The 27,689-nt window shown below is 51.8% G+C and overlaps 10 protein-coding genes across 10 annotated transcripts; 5 read left to right on the top strand and 5 right to left on the bottom strand.

Moving 5' to 3' along the window:
* Positions 1-428: 428 nt before the first annotated feature.
* On the top strand, positions 429-1,502 carry COCMIDRAFT_94624 (uncharacterized protein; the record flags this gene model as incomplete). Its single annotated transcript, XM_007689561.1, has 1 exon — positions 429-1,502. The coding sequence occupies one exon, from the start codon at positions 429-431 to the stop codon at positions 1,500-1,502; it is 1,074 nt and encodes a 357-aa protein (XP_007687751.1).
* A 909-nt stretch (positions 1,503-2,411) lies between these two features.
* On the top strand, positions 2,412-3,401 carry COCMIDRAFT_94682 (uncharacterized protein; the record flags this gene model as incomplete). Its single annotated transcript, XM_007689560.1, has 1 exon — positions 2,412-3,401. The coding sequence occupies one exon, from the start codon at positions 2,412-2,414 to the stop codon at positions 3,399-3,401; it is 990 nt and encodes a 329-aa protein (XP_007687750.1).
* A 231-nt stretch (positions 3,402-3,632) lies between these two features.
* COCMIDRAFT_94669 (uncharacterized protein) lies at positions 3,633-5,008 on the bottom strand (the record flags this gene model as incomplete). The annotated part of the gene is made up of 2 exons (XM_007689559.1): positions 3,633-3,797; positions 3,854-5,008. The coding sequence occupies 2 exons, from the start codon at positions 5,006-5,008 to the stop codon at positions 3,633-3,635; spliced, it is 1,320 nt and encodes a 439-aa protein (XP_007687749.1).
* A 347-nt stretch (positions 5,009-5,355) lies between these two features.
* On the top strand, positions 5,356-5,729 carry COCMIDRAFT_5104 (uncharacterized protein; the record flags this gene model as incomplete). The annotated part of the gene is made up of 3 exons (XM_007689525.1): positions 5,356-5,482; positions 5,532-5,645; positions 5,701-5,729. 3 exons carry the CDS (start codon positions 5,356-5,358, stop codon positions 5,727-5,729), a joined length of 270 nt encoding a protein of 89 aa, XP_007687715.1.
* An 891-nt stretch (positions 5,730-6,620) lies between these two features.
* COCMIDRAFT_26128 (uncharacterized protein) lies at positions 6,621-7,565 on the top strand (the record flags this gene model as incomplete). Its single annotated transcript, XM_007689532.1, has 1 exon — positions 6,621-7,565. The coding sequence occupies one exon, from the start codon at positions 6,621-6,623 to the stop codon at positions 7,563-7,565; it is 945 nt and encodes a 314-aa protein (XP_007687722.1).
* A 382-nt stretch (positions 7,566-7,947) lies between these two features.
* On the bottom strand, positions 7,948-10,167 carry COCMIDRAFT_94641 (uncharacterized protein; the record flags this gene model as incomplete). The annotated part of the gene is made up of 10 exons (XM_007689558.1): positions 7,948-8,116; positions 8,207-8,483; positions 8,540-8,822; positions 8,880-9,009; positions 9,082-9,178; positions 9,236-9,319; positions 9,371-9,534; positions 9,663-9,685; positions 9,736-9,975; positions 10,039-10,167. The coding sequence occupies 10 exons, from the start codon at positions 10,165-10,167 to the stop codon at positions 7,948-7,950; spliced, it is 1,596 nt and encodes a 531-aa protein (XP_007687748.1).
* Positions 10,168-13,054: 2,887 nt separating this feature from the next.
* On the top strand, positions 13,055-14,914 carry COCMIDRAFT_94684 (uncharacterized protein; the record flags this gene model as incomplete). Its single annotated transcript, XM_007689557.1, has 5 exons — positions 13,055-13,273; positions 13,326-13,713; positions 13,767-14,002; positions 14,057-14,398; positions 14,456-14,914. The coding sequence occupies 5 exons, from the start codon at positions 13,055-13,057 to the stop codon at positions 14,912-14,914; spliced, it is 1,644 nt and encodes a 547-aa protein (XP_007687747.1).
* Positions 14,915-16,722: 1,808 nt separating this feature from the next.
* Positions 16,723-19,038, bottom strand: COCMIDRAFT_94633 (uncharacterized protein; the record flags this gene model as incomplete). Its single annotated transcript, XM_007689556.1, has 4 exons — positions 16,723-17,853; positions 17,929-18,204; positions 18,310-18,794; positions 18,846-19,038. The coding sequence occupies 4 exons, from the start codon at positions 19,036-19,038 to the stop codon at positions 16,723-16,725; spliced, it is 2,085 nt and encodes a 694-aa protein (XP_007687746.1).
* An 884-nt stretch (positions 19,039-19,922) lies between these two features.
* On the bottom strand, positions 19,923-23,143 carry COCMIDRAFT_5099 (uncharacterized protein; the record flags this gene model as incomplete). Its single annotated transcript, XM_007689524.1, has 4 exons — positions 19,923-20,028; positions 20,085-22,723; positions 22,781-22,938; positions 23,026-23,143. 4 exons carry the CDS (start codon positions 23,141-23,143, stop codon positions 19,923-19,925), a joined length of 3,021 nt encoding a protein of 1,006 aa, XP_007687714.1.
* A 1,091-nt stretch (positions 23,144-24,234) lies between these two features.
* On the bottom strand, positions 24,235-26,988 carry COCMIDRAFT_94703 (uncharacterized protein; the record flags this gene model as incomplete). Its single annotated transcript, XM_007689555.1, has 2 exons — positions 24,235-25,943; positions 26,046-26,988. 2 exons carry the CDS (start codon positions 26,986-26,988, stop codon positions 24,235-24,237), a joined length of 2,652 nt encoding a protein of 883 aa, XP_007687745.1.
* Positions 26,989-27,689: the final 701 nt, after the last annotated feature.

Raw genomic sequence — 27,689 nt, 5'->3', positions numbered from 1 at the left:
ACGTTATGAGTGGTTGAAGTAGATAGAATAATTGGTGTTGGAGGACGTAATCCGGCGTTGGCCCGTCCGCGGCGTTGGCCCGTCCGGCACCTCTACGAGGCGGTCACAATGCTCCGACTACGGGGCTGGCAGCTCCGGTCATCATTCAGCGCTATTTTTTTGGAGCAATGCTGTTTGTGGAAGCTTCATGTCCATAATATACGAGACAACTAAGCACACATAGCGATTTTGCTCAGTCGCACTTTGTAGGACCAGCCGAGCCTAGGCTGTGGAGTGCCGTCATCGCTACTCCACAACCTCTACGTCACAACTGTTGCATACTGAAAGAACCGTGTCGCACCACCATCCATTCCATAAGTAGCCATGGTGATTCAAGTTAAGCAGTTAACACCCATTCCCATCTCACCCGAATAATTCAGATACACATAATGAGCGGGCTCGACTACTGTTCTCTAGTTTCCATTCCCATCAGCTATGCGACATGCTCGCTCGGCAGCCCATCAAATCCTCCACCTCTGCTTGACCGACTGCAGGCAATCTCGGATGCAGGCTTCTCTGCCGTTGAACTTTCATTCCCAGATATCCTTTCGTACGGTCAAACCTTGCTCGGCCATGAGGTGCAGCCATCCAACTACGATGAACTTTGCACAGTAGCAAGTGAAATCAAGAAAGAATGCGAAAAGAGGAACTTAGGAATCATGATGTTGCAGCCATTTTCCAATTACGAAGGTTGGCCCGAAGGTTCTCCTGGCCATAAAGATGCCATGGACAGAGCACGCGGCTGGATCCGCATCATGCAGGCATGCGGAACAGACATGCTCCAAGTTGGATCAACCGATACGCCGCTTGAAAAACTTGAAAAGGGAAAAATGGTATCGGACCTCCGGGTGCTATGCGACATGCTCGACGAGCACGGCTTCCGACTCGCCTACGAAAACTGGTGCTGGTCGACACATGCCCCGGACTGGAATGACGTCTGGAATATTGTCCAGCAAGTCGACCGACCAAACATTGGTCTCTGTCTTGATACTTTTCAGACCGCCGGCGGCGAATGGGGAGACCCTAGAACCGCATCTGGCGTGCGCGAAGATGTGTCCAAGGACGAGCTAGAGAAGCGCTTCCATAAGAGCCTTGAGAAACTCAGTTCCAGTATCCCAAAGGAAAAGATTTATCTCCTGCAAATCAGCGATGGGTACAGGGTACCGCAACCGATGAACGCTGAGCGCGATGAGTCCGGTCTGCTACCTCGCGGACGCTGGAGCCATGACTTCAGACCGCTCCCATACAATGGCGGTTACCTACCCGTTGTCGATGTTGCAAGAGCAGTGCTCAAGACAGGATTCCGGGGGTGGTTTAGCTACGAGGTGTTTGACGGTGGATCCGATGGCAAGAAGACGGATGTGGATATTGTTGCCTATGCGCGGGCTGCTAAGAACGTGCAAGAGCGGTTGCTGCAAGAGTGCACGGGACAAAAGGTGGAGGAGGAGATGGCAACGAGATGATGTTACTGGGGAGTATTCTGATATCACGAGTCGTGATTGCTACGATAATGTATTGTAGCTAGATCAGTAGTTAAGATGAAGGCATGCAATACGTATCCAATCTACCATCCAGAATCACACAGCATCAAGAATAAAAGATAACCATGAACGAGATTTAGACTTTGATGCTTCCTACGAAAAGGACACATGACAATAATCAACCAGACTTCATATGTAGATGTTCAGCAAACTATGATAGGCAAAAATGCTCACTTTACCCTCGGTAAAACTCCCATTGCTCCCATCGTCAAACTCAAAGTATACCATCAAAACGTAACAACAAGTTCGCAGCGGAACATAGCTATGCACGATAAGCGGGCCAGGCAAGCGACCAGATATCCCGTATCTGCACACCACCTTCTCCAGTGAGACAACTGCATCCTTCCAACGGCTCGCCTGTCCGAACTCCGCATGTCTCTCAAGCGCTCTCTGCACTTCAATCATCGCTTAGTATCCAGGTCCGCCTTTCCATCGGAACATTTGTCAATTTATCTCATTTGCGTTCATGGGGAAACGTGAAGCGGATACGCGGGCCTGCTTCCAAGACGTACCAGACTAGGAATTCGATGCAGGATGTTCCCGAACAACCCCCCAGGGCTAATGTATGCATACACCAACGTTTCCGTTGCACTCCACCACGCTACATGCGCGGCTGGAAGAGCAAAATAGCCTGAAAGGATGAGTCCCGCACACACAATATGAACGGCTAGCACATGCGCCACCAACAAGCGGGCATTCTGGAGACATGTACATACATATAAGAAGGTTGCATGTGCTTTTGCAACTGCAATGAGGTCTAGATAGTACTACTACTACTATTCCTATCTGGTTCCTGGATTTTCGCTATCCCAGCAAAACATACACACAAAAATGCCATCTTCAAAATCCAAAAACATCATCATAACCGGCGGCGCGCGCGGCATAGGTCGCTGCACCGCACGTCACCTTCTCTCCCTCCCCGCCCAGCACTGCGTCTTCATCTTAGATTTCGACGCCGAAGAACTCGACTACGCCGTCTCCACGCACCTCTCCGCCTACGCACCCCGCGTAAGCTCCCACGTCACCGATCTCGCCAAGCCAGACGAGATCCGCACTGCTGTCGCTCAAGCCGCCGAGTTCTTTGGCGGCCGCATCGATGTATTGATTAACAATGCGGGTATCGCCCGCGGCTTTTTCAACGCCGGAAACGGCACCATGGAAGATGAAGCTACGGGCGCGCAATGGGAAGCGTACATCGCTACGAATCTCAGTGCACCGTTTTATGTGAGTCAAGCGGTTATCCCTTTCATGAAGAGTAAGAATACGCAAAAGGAGGGCGCGAAGGGTGTGGATAGGAGGAAGGATCTCAAGCGGACAGAGGAATTCAACCAGTTACCTACGAACTTGCATGGAGAAGACAAGCTAGATGAGGGGGGCTGCATAATCAACGTTGCGTCATTTCGTGCGCACCAGTCTGATCCGGATTGTGAGGGGTATGCGGCGAGTAAAGGGGGGGTGTTGGCGTTGACACAGGCAATGTCGGTTTCGTGTCAGAGATGGGGAATCCGTGTCGTGGCTATTTCGCCCGGGTGGGTCAGTGTGCAGCATGAGTGTAAGGCACGGGATTTGGAGATCAAGGAGCAGCAGAATGGCGCGTACAAGGAGGTTGCCCCGCATGAGGAGTCCGCACAGAAGCTGAGGATGATGGCGTGGGCCGACGATTTGGATGAGTTGTATCATAAGCAGCATCCCGCTGGTCGGGTGGGAAGAGGAGAGGACCTTGCTGAGATGGTGGAGTATGTTATGGGAGCAGGCTTTTTGAGTGGTCAAGAGTTGATTCTTGACGGAGGTGCGAACAGGAGGAAGAATCCTAATATCTAAGTCGTTGAATCAAAAGATAAATCGTTATACTGACAGCCATGGTTGATATATGATGCGTTAAAAATGGCCCAGGTCCATTTCAAGGAATATTAGGATCAAATTGCCAAAGCACACGTGGTTCGAATATCGATGCGCCCAACGCCACGCTAGCATTCATATCAAGAAATCAAATAACGATGATGTGAGTACAGACCAGAAGACGGCTGCTGTAAGTAAAACGTGGAGACATGTTTACTTGAACAGGACTTCAATTCCATCCTTGTCCTCCATTTCGTAGTCGGCCACGGTGTCCAAGGGCATAAGCCGGTCGCCGTCAAACATGAGTGTGATTGGTTGGTTTTTATCAATGCCGGTTTGAGACTTGTACGCGCTCGCAATGTGAGCGATAGTGGTATGCTATAGCTCTTGTTAGTATACATGGCCTATCTTGTCCCAAAGATATCTGTACATACTGGGTTCACTGTCAAGCCAAAGTCAGCCCTGCCCTTGGCACGCAAGATGACGCGGAGTTTCGTGGACACGGGTGTAGGTTCCGGAGTAGGAGTCTCTTCGACCACAACAGGGGCTTCGGCAGCGAGTATTCTAGCCGCCGCCGCTGCAGCCTCCTCCCTCTTGTACTCTTTATAAAGTTCACTGGTCCAGGCTTCGACATGGATCTTGGGGAGGTTGACGTCATCGTAAATGTTAGTGTCCCCTTCGATTGTCACATTACCGCTGTCATCAACTGTGATGCCCAAACGTGTGATGGACGTGCTGTCATATATACGTGTGCCCTTCCACGTGAAGAAAACATTGTCTGCGTCTTTTTGCGAAAGGCCTTGCTTTGCGCACCATGCCTTGCGTGGCTTCTCGACATAAGTGTCGACTCTGATCTTGACCATGAGGGGGTTTGTGTTTGGGATGCGCGAAGTAATGAGAAGTTGGGTGATTGGGGCTTTGCGGGTGTCGCTGCCTTGTGCTGATGAGGCAGCGGCCTTTGCTGCAATGCGCGCTCGTGCTCTTGCCCTCAATGCGGCAAACATAGAGTCTTCTTCATCCTCTGCCTCGTCTTCATCATCGTCGTCGTCGTCTAAAATAACCACTGGCGACGGTCTTGACTGGCGAACGGTCACGTCTTGTGTATGCCCGACAGCGGCTGGCGCGGGAGGCTTGGGAACATTATGCGAGTCATCGCCCGAATCATCTAGCTCAATAACGAGCGAGTCCTTATGTGGTAGCGAGGTGGCCGAGGAATTGGACGTTGCTAGTGAGTCGTATCGAGCAGCGAGCGAGGCCGGCGGCGATTGTACTGGGAGAGGGGAGAGGGGAGTTTTGCTGCGTCCGGGGGATGCCTTCAGCGTCGAGCTAGCAGTAGCCTTCTTGTCGTCTTGATCTGACGTGCGCCGACGTTTACTGTCTCGTGGCTGCGAGTGCTTGCGTGCACGGCGGGTCTCGTCCTGCTTCTTTTCCTCTGCGCGCCGCCTGGCCTCGTCGGCGATGATGTCGGCAAACTCATTCGAGTGGCTGAAGATGTCGGCGTCGTCGTCTTTCGGAGAGTCTTGCCAGGCTGGGCGCTTGAAGAGGGAGCGCTTCTTGGGCGGTGCTGCGCTCTGGGTGGCTTGTGTCATGGTTGTGAGAGAGGCATGGATTATGAATGGGCTGCCTTGAACGGCGTTGACTCAGCAGTACCCGCCTGGGAGGAGCAGGCGGACAGACGTGGAAGGCGGGACGGTGGGGCTTTCCCAAACGCGCAGTCACGTTGCTCGCGATTGCCATCTCTGAGTAGCGATAGAGAGAGCGGGTCCGTGCGCCACCTGCTCAGTCCATTCACCCGTCACCCACCAGCACATCGCCAGCGCAAGGCAGGAACACACCTCTTCTTACGTAAGCTCCCTCATCCTGGCATCATCTATGCTACTACCGCCATGTCGCTGAACATGTGTGCAGGAACTCTCATCTACCCAGCCACGACACCATGTCCACAAACGGCGAAAGCCCAGCACCAGAGGCCGCTGCCGACTCTCGAGACCCCAGCGGCTTCCTCAGCGAGATTATTGGGGCTCCCGTCACTGTCAAGCTGAACTCTGGCATCATCTACAAAGGTGCACACACTACTATCCTCGTCTCCATTGTATGCTAACACCGGCACAGGCGACCTTCAGTCAGTCGATGGCTACATGAACATTGCCCTTGAGCGTTGCAAGGAAGTCTCAGACGGCAAGGTCACGCGCAACTGGGGCGATGCCTTTGTCCGTGGAAACAATGGTAAGTTTTTCCTTGCCTTAGGTCCGCCTTTTTGTTTTGCTAACCTTGCATGCAGTCACATATATTTGCGCAGACAACGCATGAGTATACTGGGTGTGAACCTTGAATCACCAAGCGCCCATCTCTTCGTGCCCGTGTGCACGCTAGCATAATGGTTGAGCTATCATGTGCGCTCCTATCCGTGTCAATCAGAGCTCGGTCAAGTGTCATTGTATCAACGCCTACAGCTTAAGCCTGTGCTACACTGTCTCTATGCTCATCTGGCGGTATGCAGCTGTACTCATACATCACTCTCAAGAGACCAGAGATATGCAACCAATCAGTTTTGACCATATATCCCAGTGACATCTCTATCATCAGCAAATGCTCTACATTTTTGCCTCCTTTCATGTAATCCACGTCTCTCAGTTTCACCTTCACTGTGATATTGCCATGTACCGCCATCACCACTACCGTCACATCGCTTCATCACAATCACTCGCAAAGTAGTGAATCTTCCATGTACTGATTAAGCCCTGTGTATGCAATGGGAAATTCATTTTGCGACTCTCCACAACCTTGCGCAGTTCTCGAATCTACTTCCACCACCAGTTTCTCTTGACACCTTTCTCTTACCGATTCCTCACACAAACTTACTCAGCTAATTCGACCAATTCATCCCATTCATCCCAAATAATAGTTTCAATATCACTGAACTGGGCACAATCATGTTGCGCATTCGATTGCATGGCCAAAACAAACAGCGTCCGCAAGAAAACAACAAGCATCACGTGGACATGGCCAAATCATCACCTACAAACAGCATCATGGATGACCCAGATATAGTCAAAAGAGGCATCTATTTGACCGCTATGCTCATTTCTTCACAACGCTTGCTAACTGAGATAAGTATATATAACTCCCATTGATTCAGACCGGGCGATATACAAAGAGGATATTGATACGCATGGAAGAAAAGGAGGGTATGTTTCCCAAATGCGGGCTCCTGCTCCAGCACTTGATGGGATGGGCGACATTTTGAAGAGCGCCATCTCTCATACGGCAGAAACCCCAATTTCTTCATTCGATTCAAGGAACCTGTCTAGCTTCCCAAGTTCGGTGGATGATGATAGCGACCCAAGCGACTCACTCCTGGTGCTCGCGCCCCTGTATATACCAGAGTCTGGGAACGATGAAGCGGCCGCACAAGAGCGACCTGGTTTTACGACCAAACGATACAACCCAGACGAGTCATCAAGAACGTGGCGTGACTGGCTCATAACGCTGTTCGCAGGACGCAAGCCAACCTTGAGCTCACACAATCATCACAAACGCACTGATAGCTTCATCTACAACTCTGCAGGCACTCAGTCGGCTTCGCAGCCACTGAAGCCTTCTAAGAAACAAGATGCTACAACAGCGCCCACACAAAAGCCTGCCCTCAAACACACCGCTCCATGTAATCACGCACCTCGACTCCTCCTCTCAACCGTCATCCCTTCCGTCTGCACACCCAAATCCCATCTCGTCACACACTGCCTATCCTACACAAAGATCTCGCCCGCCCCTCTCACCGCATACACTGGATACGCAGTCGTGGCGCGCGACGACTACCCACCAGAGAGAGTGATCCGCGGCTTTGACGTGCCCGACAGACCAGCACTCACTGCACCTTCGTCCAGAAGAAACAACACAGCGGCAAATCTGCTGGACCGTGACCGAGATGCATGGCCAAGTTGGAACAGGAACATCACGTCTCCTGCAGACTTGCCTTTTGGGAAGACACATCCAGGACGTGTGTGGATTTCTCGACAAGCGGGAATGAATTCGAGAGGCAAGACTGGGAAGTGTGGAGGGGATTGGTCGAACTGTCAGGATGCGAGTCGATGCTCGAGTATCGGGGTGGAGGAGTGGCCGTTTAGTCAGTATTGTTATTGGTGAGGATGGGCCGGGAGAAGCCGAAGAGAGAGCGACTATGAGCAATGCGATGTATTATGGAAAGGGAAATATGGCGTGGTAATGTGTAATTTGGCAAAGTCAAGTGACTCATAGTACTTTAATGTGTAATGCAAGACCTAAAACACCAACCCTATTGTGGCATAAACATCATATCTCAAGGGTGGCTTCTAGTGAAAGTTGTCATATCTTCATTCGGTACTAGCAACAAAAAAAAGGAGCGTGGATATCATCGTGTTGCATCGTAATTCGTATGCCCAAACGCCAAAATCAAGGAACGCTAATTGCATGAAGTCGTCAATCAGAACTCCCCCTGGGAATCAAACAAATAAAAGGAGGCTATCGCACTATATCAACAGTGTGAGTCTTACGCATTGAGTGGCGTAAAGATAACCTTGGCACTAGGCTTGGGTAGAATGGTCGAGCGCCATGTGAATAGACGCTTAGCGTTCGGCTCGAGGAGTTCGCAGTCGTAGTTGAGAATGACTTGGCCGAGGATGACCTTCATGACTGCTGAGGCGTAGAACCGACCGGGGCTATGATTTTGTTAGCTAATTTCCCCCGCCATTGTGCAAGCACCAAAGAAAAAAAGGCGATGAGAAGGTAGAGAAGGGAAGTAAACTCACCAAGCCATGCGTCCGGTTCCCCAAACATGGAATGTCATATCCACATCCGTCAACTTAGTTGGCTTCTTCTGAAGAATCTCAAACGAACCCTTCGCATCTTCCAGCGACTGGACAAGCGCCGGGTCCGCAAAGCGGAATCCACTGAACGTGTTAGGGGTAGGGAAGTCAACGGGGTTAGTCATTATCGCGCGGACAGGGGTACAGAACCAGTCGCCGACGTTGACGTGGGTACCATCCTTGAGTGAGAAAGGTTGAAGAGCTGAGCGACGGGTGCTTTCTGTTCTTTTGCATTAGCAACAGTAAAGAAGAGAGAGAGAGAGAAAAAGAACTTACGCGACTCTACAGGCGTCAACCGCGCAGACTCCTTGATAAAGCTATCCAACAGTGGCAGACCCGTTCCCTTGCGTTCGAAATCCGCATATTGCGCCTGGCACTCTGCACGAAGAGGGGCAACGTATTCAGGGTGGAGGCAGAGATCGTGAATAGCGAAGGTGACGGTTGTGGAGACGGCGTGGACAGAGCCGAACCAGATGGCCATCAGCTCGTGGACTACACGTTGAGGGGTCCATGGGGCGTTCTTGGGTGAGGTCTCCATGATCCATTGGATGCAGTCGGCCTGTGATGATAAGTTTAGTTTGGTTCAGGTACATGGAGAGATACTTGTAGCACGTACATGTTGAGGCACCTTTTGGCCGAGCATGGCGGCATCACGTTCGATGCAGCGTTCTTGGGCGATAGGGAGGAGGCGGTTGAAGATCACGGCATGGGATTTGAGGGTGCGAGCGATGATGTTGCCGACGATGCTAAGGGGGTTGATGTTAGTAGGTGGATGTGCGTAGAAAAACCAACAAAAGTGGTTCGAAGAGATTACGTACGGGCTCAGGAAGCTAGGTAGCAGACGCACAATTTCGGCGCAAATTAGAGTCTCCTCAATGTATTGCAGGGCCGAGACCATGAACTGCTCGTCTTTGGCTAAATATGTGTAAGCTTATGCATGAGAAGGGTATTCAAATACTGATTTGGGCATACCTAGATCCTTTCCGAAAAACGACACTGCGTTGGACAATACGACGAGCTTCACAGTCATATGGTAGACATCTGAATGCCTCTTACCTATGCCTTACTGTTAGCTGCATTCATAGATACATGCAAAGTGTACAATACCATTGATGACTGGGTGGGTAGCATGTAGCTCCTCGAATCTTGTGCGGATGATGCAAGTAAGATCCGGTAGGATTTTGGGCAGGTTATTGGTCAATAGCGTGCGAAGAGCGCGGATAAAGCCCACTCCTTCGGTTCCGCGCCTATCGAACCAATTGAAGCCATGCCTGTTGTATGTCAGTAAGCTGCATAGGACGAAAGACTTGCAACCTCGGTTAACATGTGGAATGGAAGTCATGTGATTTCTATGACTGCCATATGGCAGGAACGATAAGAAACTTCGAGCTATACTCACATTGTGTATACGGGTTGCAACATCTGAAAATTCATTAGCATCAATAGAGAGTGCAAGCGGTAGACTAGCTTACCTGCTTGGAGGCTGCTTGAAGTGACAAGACGGTGTCGGGGGCATTGTCAATCTCTTTGATTTGCTGAGGGTCGGACACATAGACATAACGGTTGTCTGGAGCGAACAACTCGAATGGCTTGCCACCCGCCTCATCGAATGCCTTTTGAATAATTTCTGGACCCCAGAAGAGGTATGCCCATGCCTTGTAGCGGGTCACAAAGGGCCTGGAGACATAGTTGAGAAGCTGTCGTAGTGACGGCTAAGACAATAAGGTCAGCTTTGAACTTGGAGGATTTAATATACAGAGAGACTGAAAACGCACCAACTTCCTAGCTACGAGTGCTCTGTAACAAAGAAAAATTGACAAGAAACCAAACACACTGCTTGCAGCGTTGACTGTCAAAGGACTCAACGTAGGCAAGTGTACTGTTGGCAATACTAGAGCGTCCATTGTGACTATGGGAAGTGTACAATGGAAAAGTTTAAAAATTGGACCGGACCTGCTGCTTGGGAGCCAGGTACATGGGCTATGTTTTGGTACATATACAAGGCCGGCCCAAGCAAGCAAGCAAGCAAGCAAGACCGTCAAAGCCTGATGGCGCAGAAACCTCGGTCGTAGTGCTCCGTCGCAGCGTCCCCGTCAAGCATGCTAGCAAAAGCCATCATTGGTTTTACTGTGCCGTTATCATGCAGCTCGAGGCAAGCGACATCAGCCCACGTTACCCTCAAGTCTGTGTCAGTTTATGTAAATGCACAGCTACCATCCGGCATTGTGGAGGCCCGTCTATACGTGCATGTCACGATTGGTGGACTCCGTCCATAATACAAGCCATCCTAGAAGGTAGGCGTGGCCGATGCAAGCAATGAAAGCGCCTACGCCCATGCACTTGCTGCACTGCGTGCTTGCTAGTAACGGCCCGATGTCTAGTAGCGTAGGATTCGGGGAATACGGTTGGACAGCGTCGGAAATGCGGCTCTACTGTATGGCCCATGCAGTGGGTGCGTAAGTGGTATATACAGTACATACATACACGGGCGTATTTGGGTACATGGGGGTAATTCCGCTTGTGTAGGAGCTCCGAGGACCCCCATGTCGAGCGGTGGCGCAATGCGGGACAATGTGCCCGCACTACAAAGTGGATCAAAATGTCAAAAACGTGGAGTGAGACCACTATCCCGGCTAATGAGCAAGCGCATGAATAGCTTATGAATATTTAGATGTTGCGAAGGTGTGTTTATGTTCGTGTTCTTGGCATCATGTGGCGTATTGATGTTGTATCCGATTGCTCACTCAAGAGCTAGTTGCGGCGTCGGTCGTGAGTCGTGTCTGTGCATTTTACTAGTAGTACGCCGCAACTAAAGCAGCCATGGATACCAGAGCAAGTGTATCTTTTTTTTTCTCACTAAAAAATGATTTAATGACCAATCGGTGTGAGAAATTGACACATGGGTGCATCTCATATCTCGGACATCTTGTCCCAGCGGCCAGGGCATGGTACCTATTGTCGGACAGATAGTAAAGTCATATCTCCCTCGAGTACCATGTGAAATCGCTGCTTCTTGGTGGGTAGACCAAGACAGCAAGTTGAGACTTTCAAGTATCCAGCCTCGAAACGATGCCACAACTCAAGGTACCTCAGGTTCAGCGAACACATGTGAAATTCCGGTGAGGCACTAGTTCGACGTGCAGACTAATGCATCAGAGTCCCCACCGCGGAAGGAAATCCTGTTACGAAGCTGGGTCAACGACCTTGAGCTTCTGAAGCTGACCCAGTGAGAAGGCGGGCCTGATGGCACTGAGAATGCGGCCGGTCCATGGAGAGGGCTACTAGACATTTGATCGGTCCGACGTTGAGTGATGACGATGCCAGACAGATGCTGCTCAAAAATATTACCCAATCCGGTCTTGCCGGAAACGCCATGGTTACTCCATCAGTCCGGGCTTGAACATGATCTAGATTGCAGCCAGTATGCAGCAAGGCCGGGATACACTGCTAGTGAGGTCTCCAGGTCGCATGCTCGCCCACATGGTACGCGTGTTTTTTTTTGCATGCGCAATAATTTGGCGGTTCTTGATAGGCGAGTATTCTGGGCGATTAAGCCAGCAGCGAAGGCGATAGCGCACCTCAATCTTGAGTTGACGTCTTGGAGGGTTTGGCAAATGGCTCAATTGGCCGGCGGCATATGCCGAGGTGGACTAACTCTGTCTGCACAGCGACGTCGAGTGCCGGCACCTACGAAAGAGGCGGTTGCCTGCATGTTCGAGGCACTGCTCTCGATAGCGGACACTGGAGCGTGCATTGGACAATAGCAGTTGTGCTGATATTCGACCGGGTTTTTTGCCGTTGCGTGGGCTTGGGGCAGTTCGTCCGGGCGGAGGACGCACCTGTGCGTTACAGCCATCCAGAGGAGGGGAACCATGACCATGTGGAGACGCTGAACAGAGGGCGGCAGCCGAGGCGAGTACAGTAAGAGCATGTACATGCGTATCCACACCATGGCGTTTGGCCTTCGGCTGAGCTGTAGGTATGGGAAAAGACAACCAAGACGTCCCCAACTGGCGGGCAAGTGAATCCATAGTGGGCAGCCCCACGCCGTTCTCGTTCCAGAAGCGGCGGTCAGCCGACCCGAGCCGTGTGTAGAGCCGCGCGGTTGGCGCGCTGTTAATGTGGCCTCTAGTCGTGCATGATAAATGGCCAGATTGATTGCTGCTCCCATCGGCGTGGGTGCATCAAGCGGTATCGAGTAAGGACGTATGTACTTGGACATGTACATACATAGTACTGTGGGCTTACTAGTTATGCGACCTCCTGTGCGGCTCGGATCACGGCCACTCTATTGTCCCGCCTGGGAGGATGCGTGTGCCGCCGTCGATTAATCCCTCTCCCACCTGTACTCCGCCCACATCGCTGTCTATCAATTTTGCTTTTGCCGCAATTCCAGTGGTCGGTTTACTGGGTGCAACGGCTCGAACTTTGTTTTTTGCGGGCAGCGGGTTCGGGCCCCCCCCCCCCCCCCGCAATCCATTTCCAACTTGATCCAGCCTTCGGCCCACGACTACTCTTCTAATTCGCCAATCCCCACCAAGAGACAGAGACTGGGATGCCAAGTCGAACAAGCGTCTTGGGCCGTCTCTGGCTGCAGGCACCCTGGTCCGGCGGATACGACTGTGTCAATTCGCCTTAGCGCTGTCGGCGTATGGTAGCACTCGCACGCCATCCCATGTATTGCTGCTATCGCCTGGAGAGGTGCATGGAATATGGCACCTTTTAAAGGGTTTTTTGGAGCCCAGCAGTTTCTGCTCTGCTCCTGTGATATTGTGATTTGTGCATAGAGCCATGGAGCTCATCATCACGCCCACACAGGCCCTCGTGCCTTTGTCTATCCTCTTCGTTGTCTACCATGCCATTCGCGCTTTGTTTTTTGGGCCACCGGAATCAAAGCACTGGAAAGAGCTGCCAACTGTAGGCCTTGGAAAAGGATGGCTCGCCTGGGTATGGGCGACTCTAAAGTCTGTTCGCAAGACACAGGATTGGGCCTTTGAAGGCTATCGCAAGGTATGGTCCGCTACAATGCTTGCGTGCCAATTACTCAACACCTTGCTACTAGTTTGCCGGTTCAAACAGTCCCTTCATCATACCTAGCATTGACAGAGGTGCTATGATCATTTTGCCACCCCGTCTTATCAAGAAGGTCTACTCGCTTCCAGAGTCTACGCTTGACATCCATGCCACGCAGAGCGAGACTATCCAAACAAAATGGACCGTCTGGGACAAGGAGGTAGCAGACAACGATTTCCAGATCAATGTCGTGCGCCACCAAATTACCAGGAATCTTGAACATCTGACTCCACTCATGGCCGACGAGCTCGACAGAGGCTTCGATCGGTGGTGGGGCGAGAAAGGCGACGCAACATGGAAAGAGGTCAAAGTCTGGGATTCCTGCTTGAAACTTATTGCTGGTGCAAGCAATGGAGCTTTCTGTGGCGCGCCGCTATGTAAGTTTGTAGTGACGAGACCCAGAAACTGCAAGACTGACGCGTTTCTCTAGGCCGTGATGAAACTTTCCTGAATGATCTTCGAGACCACGCCATGAGCATCTTCGCAGGTGCTATGCTTATCAATGCGACACCAAAGCCATTGAAGCCAGTCACTGGCTTCTTGGTGGGCTCAAACTGCTGGTACCTGCGACGTAAGGCTCTCAAGGGCTGTCTGCCATTTGTAACAGAACGACTGGAAGCAACGGCTCGCTACAAGGCTAATCCAAAGTGCGGCTGGACACCACCGGTACGAATATTTTGCTCTGTCGTCTACAGAGTCGTATGCTGATTCCAAATCCAGAAAGATGGACTCCAATGGCTCATCGACGAGTGCTATCTTGCTGCTGCCAAAGGTGACGTCGGTCAACTGGAGCCAAAACGCGTAGCCCACCGTCTCTTGCTCGTCAACGACATCTCCCTACACTCCACCAGCTTTACCGTCCAAAATGTCATCCTCGACCTCTTCAGCTCCGACCCTTCTCTCGGCTATGTCGACGCTCTCCGCAACGAAGCCAGCACCGTCCTCGCCAAATCCGGCGGCGTCTGGACACGCGACGCAGTCCGAGACCTCAAGCTCATCGACTCCATGATCCGTGAATCAATGCGCCTAAACCCTTTTGCAATCTGCGGACTCCCCAGAACCGTAAGTTTTCCTCCCAAACCCTCCTAGGAACGCTGGTCTCTAAACATAATTCTGCAGGTCGTCCACCCAGAAGGCATCCGTCTCCCCGTCTCCAACGTCCACGTCCCCCAAGGAACTATGATCGCCGTCCCCATGGAGCCCATCCACTACGACGAGCAAATCTACCCCCAAGCCCGCACTTTCAACCCCTTCCGCTTCGCCGACCCCACCAATGTCAGCAACATCATCGACAGCTTCACCACCAAAGAGGATCTCGAGGCCGCCGCCAAGGAAGATGCGACGGAGCGCAAGGCCAAATCCACTGCTACTCTCGACGACGCCTTCCTTGGATTCGGCTTCGGCAGATATGCGTGCCCAGGCAGGTTCTTCGCGCTAAACGAGATGAAGGTGTTTATTGCGCATATGCTGTTGAATTATGATGTCGAGCACATGGCGGTGAGACCGAAGCCGCTGGATACCGTGTGGCTCAAGTTGCCGCTACATGGCGGCAAGATTCGCGTAAGGAGACGAAACTAAAGTGTAACGTAGCTATGACTTTATGAAATAATGATTTTTTTTTATCTTTTTTTTTTAAAAAAAAGAAAACTTGCACACTTGTATGTTCTATGATATCTTCACATGTCGTTGTGAGTGCTTTTGAAAAAGACGGCGTTGAGTCAAGGTACAACGAGAAAAGTGCGTGTAATGTACTAGTAGGCAAGCGACAAAAGATATATTAGTATTACCTATGTACAAAGTGCCTCGCCAAGCCGCTCCAAGCCGCCCACATACATATTATTGACAAGCTTTTTTCTATTATATAGTTCGCATTAAACGGTAGCGGTTAGAAAGAAAAGAAGAAGAAAAAGTAGTTCAGCTGCACTTATGCACGTGGGAGCTAGGTACCCTATGTAAACCTTAAAGTTATAAAACGCAACTGGACTAGCATTACGCGTGCGCGCGCGCACGCAAACGGGTGGGTCAGTTAGCAGGGGAGGAGAATATCCCGGTTTGGGACCAGTTTACCCGGAGAATAATCTATTTGCTTTTTCTGGGATATGCAGGTGTGTGTGTGTGTTGTCGTGTTGATGTTGTAGCGAAATACCGCAGTTACATAGTGTGAGTTAGCCTGGTTTCGGTGTATTTGCGCTAGATGTCGTAAGCTACATGATCATCGGTCAAGGATTGAAAAGTCTTTGCATTTGCTTCGCATCGTGGTTGAAGCTAAAAAAGTGGCGCTGTAGATCTTAGCCTTGTATTTCTTATCGTTCTTGAACTAACCGATTGCATGTCTTCACTTGTACTATCATCAACCGAGATGTCCTTGACGGCAAAACATATGACGAGCGTCACAACTTGCATGATGATCATTATCGGAAGCAGGGTGCGGAAATCATCTGAATAAGCCTACATGATGCGGGTACGTAGCCCCGAGCCTATTGGAAAGCTTTAGGTAACGTGAAATGAGTTGGCGATAGTCATTACCTCGTCTTATGGTTCAAGTGACAGGAGGGCTCTTGATGAAGATAGGGTAATTTAGGGAATTAATATAGTAGTCGGCCAGAAATGGTGTAGTTTAGTGTGTTTATTGTTGCAATACAGTCTTAAGGTGTACATTAAAGGGGACGATGGACAGTGGTGTTATAGCAGTGCGACGAGTGATTTACTGTACTACAACGAGTACGTATGTACCGAATCCCCAACGTTTACAGGCTCCACCATACCCGTTTATTATCCTTCCTTTCATTATCATTCACACCAAAATTTGATCTCCAGATCTCATTACCATCTTATCTAACTACGCAAAAGAAGATAGTATTGCAGACGATCACCGCAATTTCCCCCTCCTTTGCCTCAGCACCACATCTTCAACTGTTAATCGCCACTAGCACTGCATCTACTCAGTATCCTAGATTTTTTTTTAGAAAAAAAAAGACGAGATCAGCCACAGGTAAGACCGCTTACCGTACCCCAAACACAGCATCTATGCACTTCGCGATGATGTTGTCCCGGCTTTGCGTAGTTTACGGCATGTATATATGCCTTCATAGAAGTGTATCAAGCATCAAACACACATGAACTAGTCTAATGAGCCCATTCGACGGCGCCGTTTCATTTGAAATGAACTGGAGTGTTTGCTAAGCATTATCCATGCAGAATATCTAACCATACAGGATCCTTCATCAGAAACTACAAAGACTGTGGCACTACATTAGCCGCAAGACGATACTCGCGCATGCAGTAGTATTTCGAAGAGAGCACAAAACACAATCCCTCTTCGTCCCTCTCCTGCCTTAACCGCCCAAACTCAATCCCCCCCTCCCAAACACTCCGATCCTTGCCACTTACTCGATACCATCATACGCAGCAAACAGCCTCTTCCCCTCAACCTCCAACTCATCGACCTCGGGCTCCCAGTAAAGCGGCCTCTCATGAACAGCAAGAAAGTGCCAAACACCATACTCCTTATTCTTACCACCCGCACTCTGCACCTGCGCGCCCGCCCCATGCTTCCCAGAGAGCAACAACCCCACATCCGCCCTCACCCTCGCATATCCATTCCCGAAAAACACCATTTCCATCGTATACCCCTCCTGCACCAGCTTCATCCTCGTCGCGCGGAACCCCGCATGCGGCGGTGCCGCAAACGGCGCAATGGCAAACGCCACGGGCCGCGGCGGAATATGCAAACGCGCGGTGAACACGGGGGTCCCCTGGTACGACGACGGCGACGTAATCGTCAGCGTACGCATGCCCGCACTGTACTTGTCTACATGCTGTCCCGCATACTGCTTGCAGTACAAGCGCCACACGCCTGTGATGCGGCCGAGTGGAACAGGGACACGCGCCATGAGTGCGTAGCGGAGAAACGTCTCTGCAGCTTCTGCGCGCTGGGTCGCATCGTGCAGGTCTGAGCCTGGCTTCTCGAGTGCAGCGGTAGGGGCGAGTAAGGAAGAGGAGGTGGGATCGTGGATGCGCAAGGAACAGCCTGTTGCGTTTTTTAAGCATGGAAGCGGGGCTTTTTTGCTTTGCTCGAGAATCTTCTGGTATAAGGCGAGGTACTCTTGTTCATCACTGAAATTCACGGTTCGCTGGATGACTTTGAAGGCTTTGGTGAAGGTTTCGCCATCAGCTTCAACGTGCTGCTCTTCTCCGTTATTCTTCTTCTTCTTTTTGGAGGAGGAGGAGGAGGAGGAGAAGGGGTTGTCAGATGTGGAACTGTAGGGTTTTGGGACCCGAGTCAGCATGTCGAGCACGCTCTGTGTGGTGGAGGTGGAGTCGCTGCTCGAACTGGGGGCTTCGGAGGTGGCGCGTTGGTGGCGCCGAGGTCGCGCTTTGGGCTTTTCGTTTAGTTGTTGTTTGTAGTAGGTGAGGGTGGAAGCGGAGAAGGCCGGGAGATGGGTGTTTGGGAGGGAGTCCATGGAGGCTTGACTGCTGGTAAGCGGGTTGACTGAGCCCTGGCTGCTGATGATGTGCTTTGCAGATGGATTGGCTTTTGGTGTGGGTTCCTCAGGGGAAGTGAGGTCGATGGTGGTACCTTTTCCCTTCACCATAGATGACTCACTTTCGGAGAATAAGCGCCTGAGGTGAGGGAATGGGATGGCGGGCCGACGAGGTGTTGTGACTGGTGTTTTGCTCATGCGTGAGGGAGGTGTTTCGGCGACGACAACGTCATCTTGATCAACTTTTGCCGTCTTGACAGGCCGCAGCTCACTCATGCATTCACTGGCGTTGGGATTGTACTTCCGCGGCACCGGAACCGGTGTCTTTGCGCAAGCAGACACACTCGACGCATTCGATGGAACTGGAACTGGTACAGGCGTCCTCTTCATGTTGAACGAATTTTCGAGAATTGGGCCAGCGACTTGAGTAGATGCTGGTGTCGACGCAACCGAGGGAACTAGTACGGGCGTCTTGGTCGTCTTGGTCACCTTGAACGACTTGTCGAGAATTGAGCCAGTGACTTTGGTAGATGCTGGTGTTGAGGAAACAGTGCTCTTAGTGGTAGACGCCGGTGTTGGTGCAACAACAGCACTCTTACCACCACCTTTCGGAGTCTCAGTCTCGACAGACTCTGAGTCAGCAGCATTCTTGCGCCAACCCACCGGACGTCCCCTCTTCTTCTTCGCAGGCTCCTCGCCTTCCTTTTCTGTTTCCTTAAACGCAGACCCCATATCTCCCATCTTTTCCTTGAGCGATGACAGGAAATTCGGGTCAAGCAATGACGTGCCGCCGTCGACGTCCTTGCTACTGCCAGTCTGCACTTCGCTCTCCCTCTTGCGCTTGATTGCAGATACCGGTGTGCCGTCAGCTGTTTTCTCACGTTTCTTATACGGACCGCGTGGACCAAAGCGTCCATTCTTGACTGGGGTGGCCACGGGAGTAGCGTCAGATTGCTGAGCTTGCGATGCAGTTTCTACATGAGTCACAGATGATGTAGTGTCAGGTTGCTGAAGTGGTACGTTACTCTTTGCTTCGGTAAGCTGCTGCTGCTGCTCAGCTTGTGCCTTGCGCTCCTTCTTCAGTCTCCTCTCTTCTTTGCGCTGACGCTTCTCTAGCTTCCTCTGAGCGCGCTGCTCCGCCGTCTTTGCAGTAACCTCGCTTGCGGCCTCTGCTGTCTCAGCCTTGGCCTTTGATGTAGCCCCGGGTGCGGTTTCCATCTTGATCTTGGTCTTTGCTGCAGCATCGCTCTTGGTCGCTGCTACTTCCGCCTTTTTCTTTATATTAGCCTCTCGCGCGGGCTCCACATCAGCAAAGGACATGCTGTTGAATGTGCGGCGATGCTGGAGCTTGTTGTTTTGTGGGGATAGGTGGTGTCGCGGGATGGGGTAGAGGCCATAAGGCGGCATGGTTGCGGTTGCAAGTTATGGAAACTGCGGGGTTGTGGAGAAAGTATGGCAGGATATTTGGGGAGAGGACAGATGGACAGGCGAAAAGTTTGTAGTGACGCGGCTGTGTGAAGTGAAAGTGAGGATAGATATTAGCGTCGGATTCATTAGGACTAGAGCTTTCACTGCTTAGTTACACTACACATATATACTATGTTAGGTAAGACTTACTTTGCCTCTCTTACATCTGCGTATATATTTAGGAAATTCCGTAATACCTATGCGTTTTATCCTTAACATCCTTGTCAAGTTACTAACCCGTCAATCACTACATCTTTAACCAAGCAGATGCAAAACATTACACAAGATCCACACAGCTCCTCATGGGCGACGTTGTATCTCTAAGATTTTCATTCTTAATGTTTTGCGTGTAGTATAGCAACAGAATTCTAACCGTTCTAACCATCTAATCACACATGCATCATGATGGCTGCCGCGCAAAGTTTGCCTAGAAAGGAGAGCGCAGAAAACCACCAAAACACATACAAAAAGTGTTCCACCGAACCATCAGGAAATGCACCATCTCAACCCGCCTTTGATTCTGCCCTTGCTAATAACGTACACTCGGTAACACGTTCCTCAACTCTTTCTCCTGCATCTCAAGACACCGAAGGATGAGTAGAGAGGGCGAAAAAAAGGCAAGAGCAAGAACCGCTCTACTCCTTCTTTGGCCTTCCATTCTGCTCAACAGGATACAGCTTCTCGTTACCCTTCTGGATAAAGAAGCTGCGTTCCAAGAACTTGAGAACCTCGTCGATTAATCTAGTCATTTTTGTTAGCAATCATCGCTTTGGCACAAGGTTTCAACAAAAACTCACATGATAGGCGCACTAATCGCCATGACGGCCTTCCACTCATTACCATTAAGCGGGACAACGTTGAAGAGGCCTTGCAAGAAGGGAAGATAAAGCAGTGCAAAGTGCAGAGCCATGGACAGGCAAATGGCATAGACGAGAATCATATTCTTCCACAGTGGTAGCGTGAGCAGACTCTCTGAGCTACTCAGTGCGTTCATAGCGTTCAGCATCTCAATGACGACGAGGATGCTCAGGCTGACAGTGGAGGCAGCCTGGGCAGACGAGTTGCTAAACATTTCGCAGCCAATTTCAGGGAATTGAGCAGAGCAGCGGTGGAAGTGGCGGAGGTGGTAGAACGAGATTTGGGGACCCTCGCTGTTGAACATGAACCACCAGGCGTAGCCGGCGACGGTGGCGGCACCGACGTAGGTTCCGATGACCATGTAGCGGAAGAAGAGCCAGCCGCTGATAAGCGGTTCGTCACGCTTGCGGGGTTGGCGCTTCATGATGTCGTGGTCGGCAGGGTTGAAGGACAAGGCAGTGGCGGGAAGACCGTCGGTGACAAGGTTGACCCAGAGGAGTTGGACGGGGATCAGAGCTTCGGGCATGCCCATAGCGGCAGTGAGGAAAATTGAGACGACTTCGCCAATGTTGGAGGAGATGAGGTAGCGGATAAACTGTTGGGTGTTGTTGTAGATGGAGCGTCCTTCCTCAACAGCACCTTCAATGGTAGCAAAGTTGTCGTCTACGAGAACCATGTCGGCGGCAAGCTTGGCAACGTCGGTTCCAGAGCCCATGGCGACACCGATATCAGCCTTCTTGAGAGCAGGAGCGTCGTTGACACCGTCACCAGTCATGGCGACGACTTCACCAGCCTGTTGGAGGAGATCGACGAGTTTGGACTTGTGTGTAGGCTCGGTGCGGGAGAAGAGACTGGCGTTCTTGGCGGCCTCCATCTTCTCAGATTCAGAGAGATCGTCGAATTGACGACCGGTAAACGACTTGCCAGTAAGATCCTCGTTAGGTCCAAAAACACCAATATCACGACAGATGGCCTCGGCAGTGTTCTGGTTGTCTCCAGTAATGACCACAACACGGATTCCGGCAGAACGGCACTTTGCGATCGAGGCACGGACTTCAGGGCGAGGAGGGTCCAACATGGCGCAAAGACCGATCAGAGTCATGTTCTGTTCAAGCTGGCTGTACTCCTTGGTAGTCTTGGCCTTTGAAACGAGGGGGTGGGAGGCAATGTCATCAACCGAGGCCACAGCAATGACACGAAGACCGCGGTTACCATATTCGACAATTTCCTTGGTGATAAGGCCGGCCAGCTGACTGCTCAGAGGGGCCTTGTTGCCGTCCTTGCCAACAACAACACTTGTGCAGCGGTCGAGAATAGATTCCGGAGCACCCTTGACGAGAAGCCTTTGCGCATCACCTTTCTTGACCAGGACAGACATGCTCTTACGATCGCGGGAGAATTCATATGTGGCCAGGCGAGTGTATTGGCTTTCGTAGTGCTTGGTAGCAAAGTCGAGACGGTCTTCAGGTGAAGTGCTGGCGCGGGTCGCGTTGTGGGCAGCGTCGGGTGTACCAACCTTTTCAGCAAGGACACGGAGCGCACCCTCAGTAGGCTCACCAACTAGGTTGTATGTACCGTTCTTGGAGTCATAGGCGAGAGCAGCTTCGTTGCAAAGCGCACTGACCTCGCAAATTTGGCGTACAGTGTCGAACTTGGCAGCGAGGTTGTCAATGGGCTTGCCGTTGAGCGAGATTTGACCCTCGGGCGCAAAGCTAGTACCTTCAACGTCAAACTCCTCAAGTCCGTTACCAGAGTCGTTAATGAAGACCATTTTGCTGACACTCATCTGGTTTGTAGTAAGAGTACCGGTCTTGTCGGAGCAAATGACACTGCAGCTTCCGAGGGTTTCGACGGAAGGCAAGCTTCGCACAACAGCGTTCCTAGCAGCCATTTTGCGTGTTCCAAGAGCCAGACATGTTGTGATAACGACGGCAAGACCTTCAGGGATAGCAGCAACACCAAGAGAAACGGCAATCTTGAGGTAGTAGATGGCACCCTTGGCAAAACTTCCGTGAGACGGGTCGTTGAAGTTGCCAATGTTGATGACCCAGACCAGAATGCAAATTCCCGTAATAACCTTTGCAAGTTGGTCGCCAAAGTCGTTAAGCTTCTCCTTGAGCGGGGTAGGCTGCGAGATCTGGGACGTAATGCTCTCGTGGATATCTCCAATAGCCGTGTTGCTGCCAGTCAAGACGACAAGTGCGGTTGCATGTCCTGTAACGACCGTTGTACCCGAGAAAAGCATATTGACCTGATCCTGCTTGACAGCATTCTCGTCCTTGACAACCCTGGTATCCTTTGACACACTTTCGCTCTCTCCCGTCAGAATGGACTGGTCGACATTGAAGCTGTTGCTTTGGATAGAAAGGATCCTGCAATCAGCGGGAATCCTGTCGCCAATAGTGACCGAAACAATATCTCCAGGAACCAGCTCATCGGCCTTGATGCGTGCAATGTGTCCGTCGCGTACAACCTTGGCCTCATTGGCAGAGTATTCCTGAAGGGCAGCAATGGCTTTTTCGGCGCTGGTTTCTTGCGAAACTCCGACAACGGCGTTGAGGATGAGAATGGTGAGGATCTAGGGGACAATACAAGTCAGCAATTATACGCGTCTCTGGTGGCGACCATTACTTACAACCGCGGGATCTACAAAGGCAGTCCATCCTTCCTCTTCCTCGAAAAGGGCAAGTATGAAGGATACAGCTGCAGAACCTAATAAGATGATGACCAACTGGTCCTTGAACTGCTCGAGGATGAGCTCCCAAATGGGCGTCGGGGGGTCTTCTGGCAACGCTGTTTCTGCGCATTAGCACTTGTCGCTGAGATTTGGCCAAAAGCCCGGTCCTTTGCGCGCGCTGCGTGTCGACAAGTCTCACATACCATTCTTGCCGTGCTTCTCCCTTGAGCTCTGGACCTGCTGTGCGCTAAGACCCTTGTGCTCGTCGACTTGAAAGTGCCTCAACGCCTCAGCGGGCGTCTTTGTGTAAGCATTCTCCATGCCAAGGCTCTTTCACCAATCGACTTTTGCTCAGCCTACTGCAGATTCGTACGTTTGTCGCTCGATTATCGCGCGTCGGTGTTTTTGCACAAGGATGTGGTACCTCGTTGGAGAAATATCTGACCTATAAGAGTACCGAATGGGTGTGCCTGTATCCCTGACGTATTTATCAACTTGGTCAGCACCCAGTGTTCTGCCGCTGATTGCTAGAGGAAAAGAAGAGACCGTGTTTCCAAGCACGATTACAGGACTAAAGAAGGGAATCAAAAGGAAGGTTCTGCGACTGGCCACGGCAGAAACGGCAATAAGGCGGCGCAACAGCACTTGTCTTGACTCTGGCGCATCCCAAGAAATCTGTCCTCTAGTCTGACCCGCATGCGCCACGCACTAGCCACACCTAGCGTTTCGCCCATGCCACGTTTTCGTGTAGCCCCTTGCCATTGATCGGAATGCCCATTGCCCTTGATTTCTGCTACAGAGAGGCCGAGGTAAGAGAAAAAAAAAACTCTAGCTGGCAGCCATCGGACATCTATATACAGAGGTGCTAGATATTGCCTGCAGACTCTTGGATGGAAAGGGCGGCCAAGTTCCGAAACGCCTTGCTGGGGTCGGCTTGTTCCGACTTGTCCCCACCGGCTACATCATCATGTCTGTTATCTGCAGCTCGAGATTGCCACGCCCTTGAACGTCCTCGCAGCACCCTAGTCCTGATCGAACTGTCACATCAAAACACAGGGCAAGTGGATACAATTTTTTTTTCTTTCATTGTGTCAGAGTTTGTATTATGTAATAGATGCTACACTACAATGGACCCTTTTTTCCTAGGTCGTTTCCTAACATGCAAGCTCATCAAGGGTATTATAGACCGCCCAAACCGAAAAAAAAGTGTTCCTCTCGCCAAAAAAAACGCCGTACAAGAAGCGATCCAAAGGCTTCTGCTGATGCTATCATGTTCGTAAATGTGCCTTTTCCCAAACCAGTCATGCCGTCCTAAACCGTGGCCATTTGGGCGTTATATAAACAATGTCGTCTCGTCCCAAATAGAGCCTTTTGCGTAAGCTACCGCACCAAAAGAAAAACGTGATAAGTTATTAAATCGTGCAATACGTCCGAAGCAACCGGGCGATATCGCGAGTAACGAAAGGTTTGGTGACAAATCCCTTCATCCCGCTCTTGACTGCTTTGTCGAGGGCGGCATCGGTGATGTCTGCGCTGACAGCAAGGATTGTGGGTTTGGTTGTGAGCTCCTTCATTGATAAAATCACCTCAGTCGCTTGGAAGCCATCCAGCAACGGCATCCACAGGTCCATGAGAACAACGTCAAAGGTTGCAGAGGCAGGCCCAAGCGCGTTGCGACGGACAGTCTCAACGGCGTCGTTGCCATTGAATGCAGTGGTGATGTTTTTGTATCCCAGCCTCCCGAGCATGCTCACGAGGACACGCCTGTTGATGGCGTTGTCGTCTACGACAAGAATGTTGAGAGGAAGCTGATTGCCTAGGTCAGGTGGCGTCACTTCCTTTTCAGAGGACAAGGCACGGGCTGTATGGCGTCGTGGGGGTGACGAGGTGCGGCGGGGAGTAACCAGGCCAACATGGGTCGGCGGGCTTGCCTTGTCGACGGTGATGACGGGCGTGACTGGTGCTTGGCGCTCAGGGTCGTTTTTGAAGGAATCAGAGTTTAATGGAGGAGTAACGGGGCCACGGCCGAGATCGAGACGGGGAACTTCGGGATCGAGCGACATGCGAGATTTGATCGAAGGGGTCGGCGATCCAAATGGTGTGGCCGGACGACTGCAAATTTCACCTGGGTTAAGAGGAACACGCATTTCAAACTCAGATCCTCTGGCTGGCCCTGCAACATGAGAACGAAGACAGAAAAGATCGCCACCGAGCTTCCTAGCAATGCCCTTGGCAACCATCAACCCAAGGCCCAGGCCTTCACTCTGCCTTGTTAGGGAATCGTCTTCCCTGGAAAATGGCTTGAAAAGATTTGGCAAAAAGGCCGCTGGGATGCCGGAGCCAGTGTCCTTGATGTTGATGACAATGTAGCGGCCCTTTGCACTGAGTGTGGCTTGAAGCGTGATGGATCCATCCTGGGTAAACTTGATGGCGTTGAGCGCAAGGCAAGACACCATTTTGGCGAGATCGCGTTCGTCAATGACTATCGTCTCTGGCACATCAGGGGAAACAGTCCACTCGATCCATTTGGTATGCGCCTCTCCATTTGAGCTACGTGTTCGCACTTCGATACGCTCTCCGGTATCCGTGGCCTCGGCAATGGCAGAATCTGGCCTTCCTCCCACTTTGAGAGCATCATTGATGACATACTGTAAAACTTCTCTCAAGTTTGTATGCCGCAGTCCAGGTACTGTAGAGTGCTCCGAAGTGAAGATTGGAGAAGTTGTGGAGTCGCACTTGCCCGACGAAGTGCCGTGTGAGCAGACACGGTCCAATTGCTGGATTTCTGCGGGGCTTGGGTTTGGGGGACACGATTTAGAGCCGCGGGGAAGGGGTTCTTCCGACAAGGTATTGCGGACACGCTGACGAGCCTGCTTGGAAACTCGCGTCTTGGAGGCATAGTCGGCCCATGATACATCCTGTCTCCTCCTCTTTACTCCACGCAGGGGTGCATGCATGCTGTTGCCGGGAATCATCAGATCGGGCCGCACCTCTCGCCAAAAGGTGTTCCATTGGTCAGGAGACTTGTCTAGCGGGGATTGAGTGGTTTCAGGAACGCCCATGTTCATATCGTAAGCATGAACCACATTGTCTGCTGCCTCGACTGCGCGTCTTGAGCTGTCTAGTGGACTTGTCAGCATGGTCTCGAAATTGACTTTTTTTTTTCACCAATGCCGTGCGAGCTTGCTCAGGTGCAGCCTGGTCACACAAATTTGCCACTGACCTTGGACCGCTTCAATGTTCTCCTTGAGCGTGTGGAGTATCTCGCGTGTGCGGGGGTCTAGTTGGAAAGATTCCGAAGCCTCCTTGACGTTGGCCATCATGACGTCCAACATACCAACAACGCCCTGCATGGGCGTCCTCAGTTCATGTGATAGGCTCCTGGCATAAGGCTTGAGTGACTGGGCAATCGAGACAGCCTTGTGGGGGACAATCTTGGGCACCTCGGCGTCGACTGGCTGCGCAGCGCTGGCGAACTCATTGCCTTCGAGCACGCGTTCCAGAATCATGTCCTCGAGGCTGTGCATCATCATCTCAAGAAATCCCCAGCTCAAGACGCGTCGCTCAGCCCCCTCTTTCCCCCACATGACACCAAAGTGGGCAAAGCATTTACCTTGGGCGAAGAGGGGGATTCCAAGGTAGGCCTCTCCGGGGATAATGAGGTCGTTTGGGTTGTTGACGATGAAGTCGTTGAGTTTCTCGGGAATGATGAAGACCTTGTCGTGCTTCATGTAGGCACACGGGCACTGGTAGGCGTGGTACTTGAAGTTCCTCAGGTGGCCCGGGCCGTTGCCGTGGTCGTCGTTGATGTAAAAGGCTTCACCCATGAGACAAGCACCAGGCTCTCCAATGGGGGGCAGCTCAACAGCAACGTTCTTGTCGTCAACGAGGATCCTCTTTGAGACAAAGGCATACTGGGCATCGGCGATTTGGGCAAGGCCGCGGGTGAGCTGCATCCAGAAGCTGTCGGTGTCGGCGATGCGAAGGGACTCCTTGAGGCGGACTAGCTGCTCGGCGGCGTTGCTCTCAGCGGGATCGAAGAGGCGTGCCAGTTCCTCTTTGAAGCCCTGTATGCCGTGTTGCACGACCATGCCGGGGAGTGGGCGGGAGAAGCAGAGGGACTGGCGCTCGATTATATCGGGTGGGATGGTGGTAGGTTCCCCCATGGCTTCAGAAATCCATTCAGGCTGCTGTGGGAACGAGGCTCCGGGGGTAGGTGCCGGGGTGATGATCAGAGACAATGACGAATGGATGGGGCAGCCGACGAGGAGCGCGGACCGCTTGCAGAGTGCAGGACGCTGGGCTAGCAACGACGAGTGCAGAGGGCTGCAGAGGGAGTCGGGAATGGATTAGTAAGGGAAGGAGCGATGCAAGGCCTGGCAGGAAGGATCGCAGCAGGGACGGGACGAGAGCAGTGCAAGTGCAAGCAGGTAAGCAGTAGAGTAAGCAGTAGCAAGTGTGTGTGAATGGATGTGAGTGGGTGTGAGTGGATGCGTGGGTGAGTGGGTGGGTGGGTGTGTGAGTGGAGTGCGGGACAGCAACCGCAAGTGCAAGAGCGACCGACGACACAGACAGACAGACAGACAGACAGACAAACAGACAGACAGTGGGAGAGGGAAGGCGCGACGGACGATGGATGGGTGGGTGGGTGGATGAGTGGATGGATGGATGGGCCAGTAGGTGCAGGCAAGGCAGCGCAGTGCAGCAATGTGGTTGGTTTGGCCCGGGTGGTTTGGGAAGGGCATGTGTGTGCTAGCAGAGTCGCACATAAGAGGGCGGGCGGGCGGCGGGCGATCTAGAACGCGACCCGGAGCGGTGGCTTTGCGAGCGTCCTTGCGCCCTCCAGCAGGCCGGCAGAGGGGGAGGG

The sequence above is a fragment of the Bipolaris oryzae genome, assembly GCF_000523455.1.
Source record: "Bipolaris oryzae ATCC 44560 unplaced genomic scaffold scaffold_60, whole genome shotgun sequence".
Taxonomy (NCBI): domain Eukaryota; kingdom Fungi; phylum Ascomycota; class Dothideomycetes; order Pleosporales; family Pleosporaceae; genus Bipolaris; species Bipolaris oryzae.
Note: the sequence above shows the minus strand (reverse complement) of the source record. Positions and strands in the feature narration are given on the sequence as shown.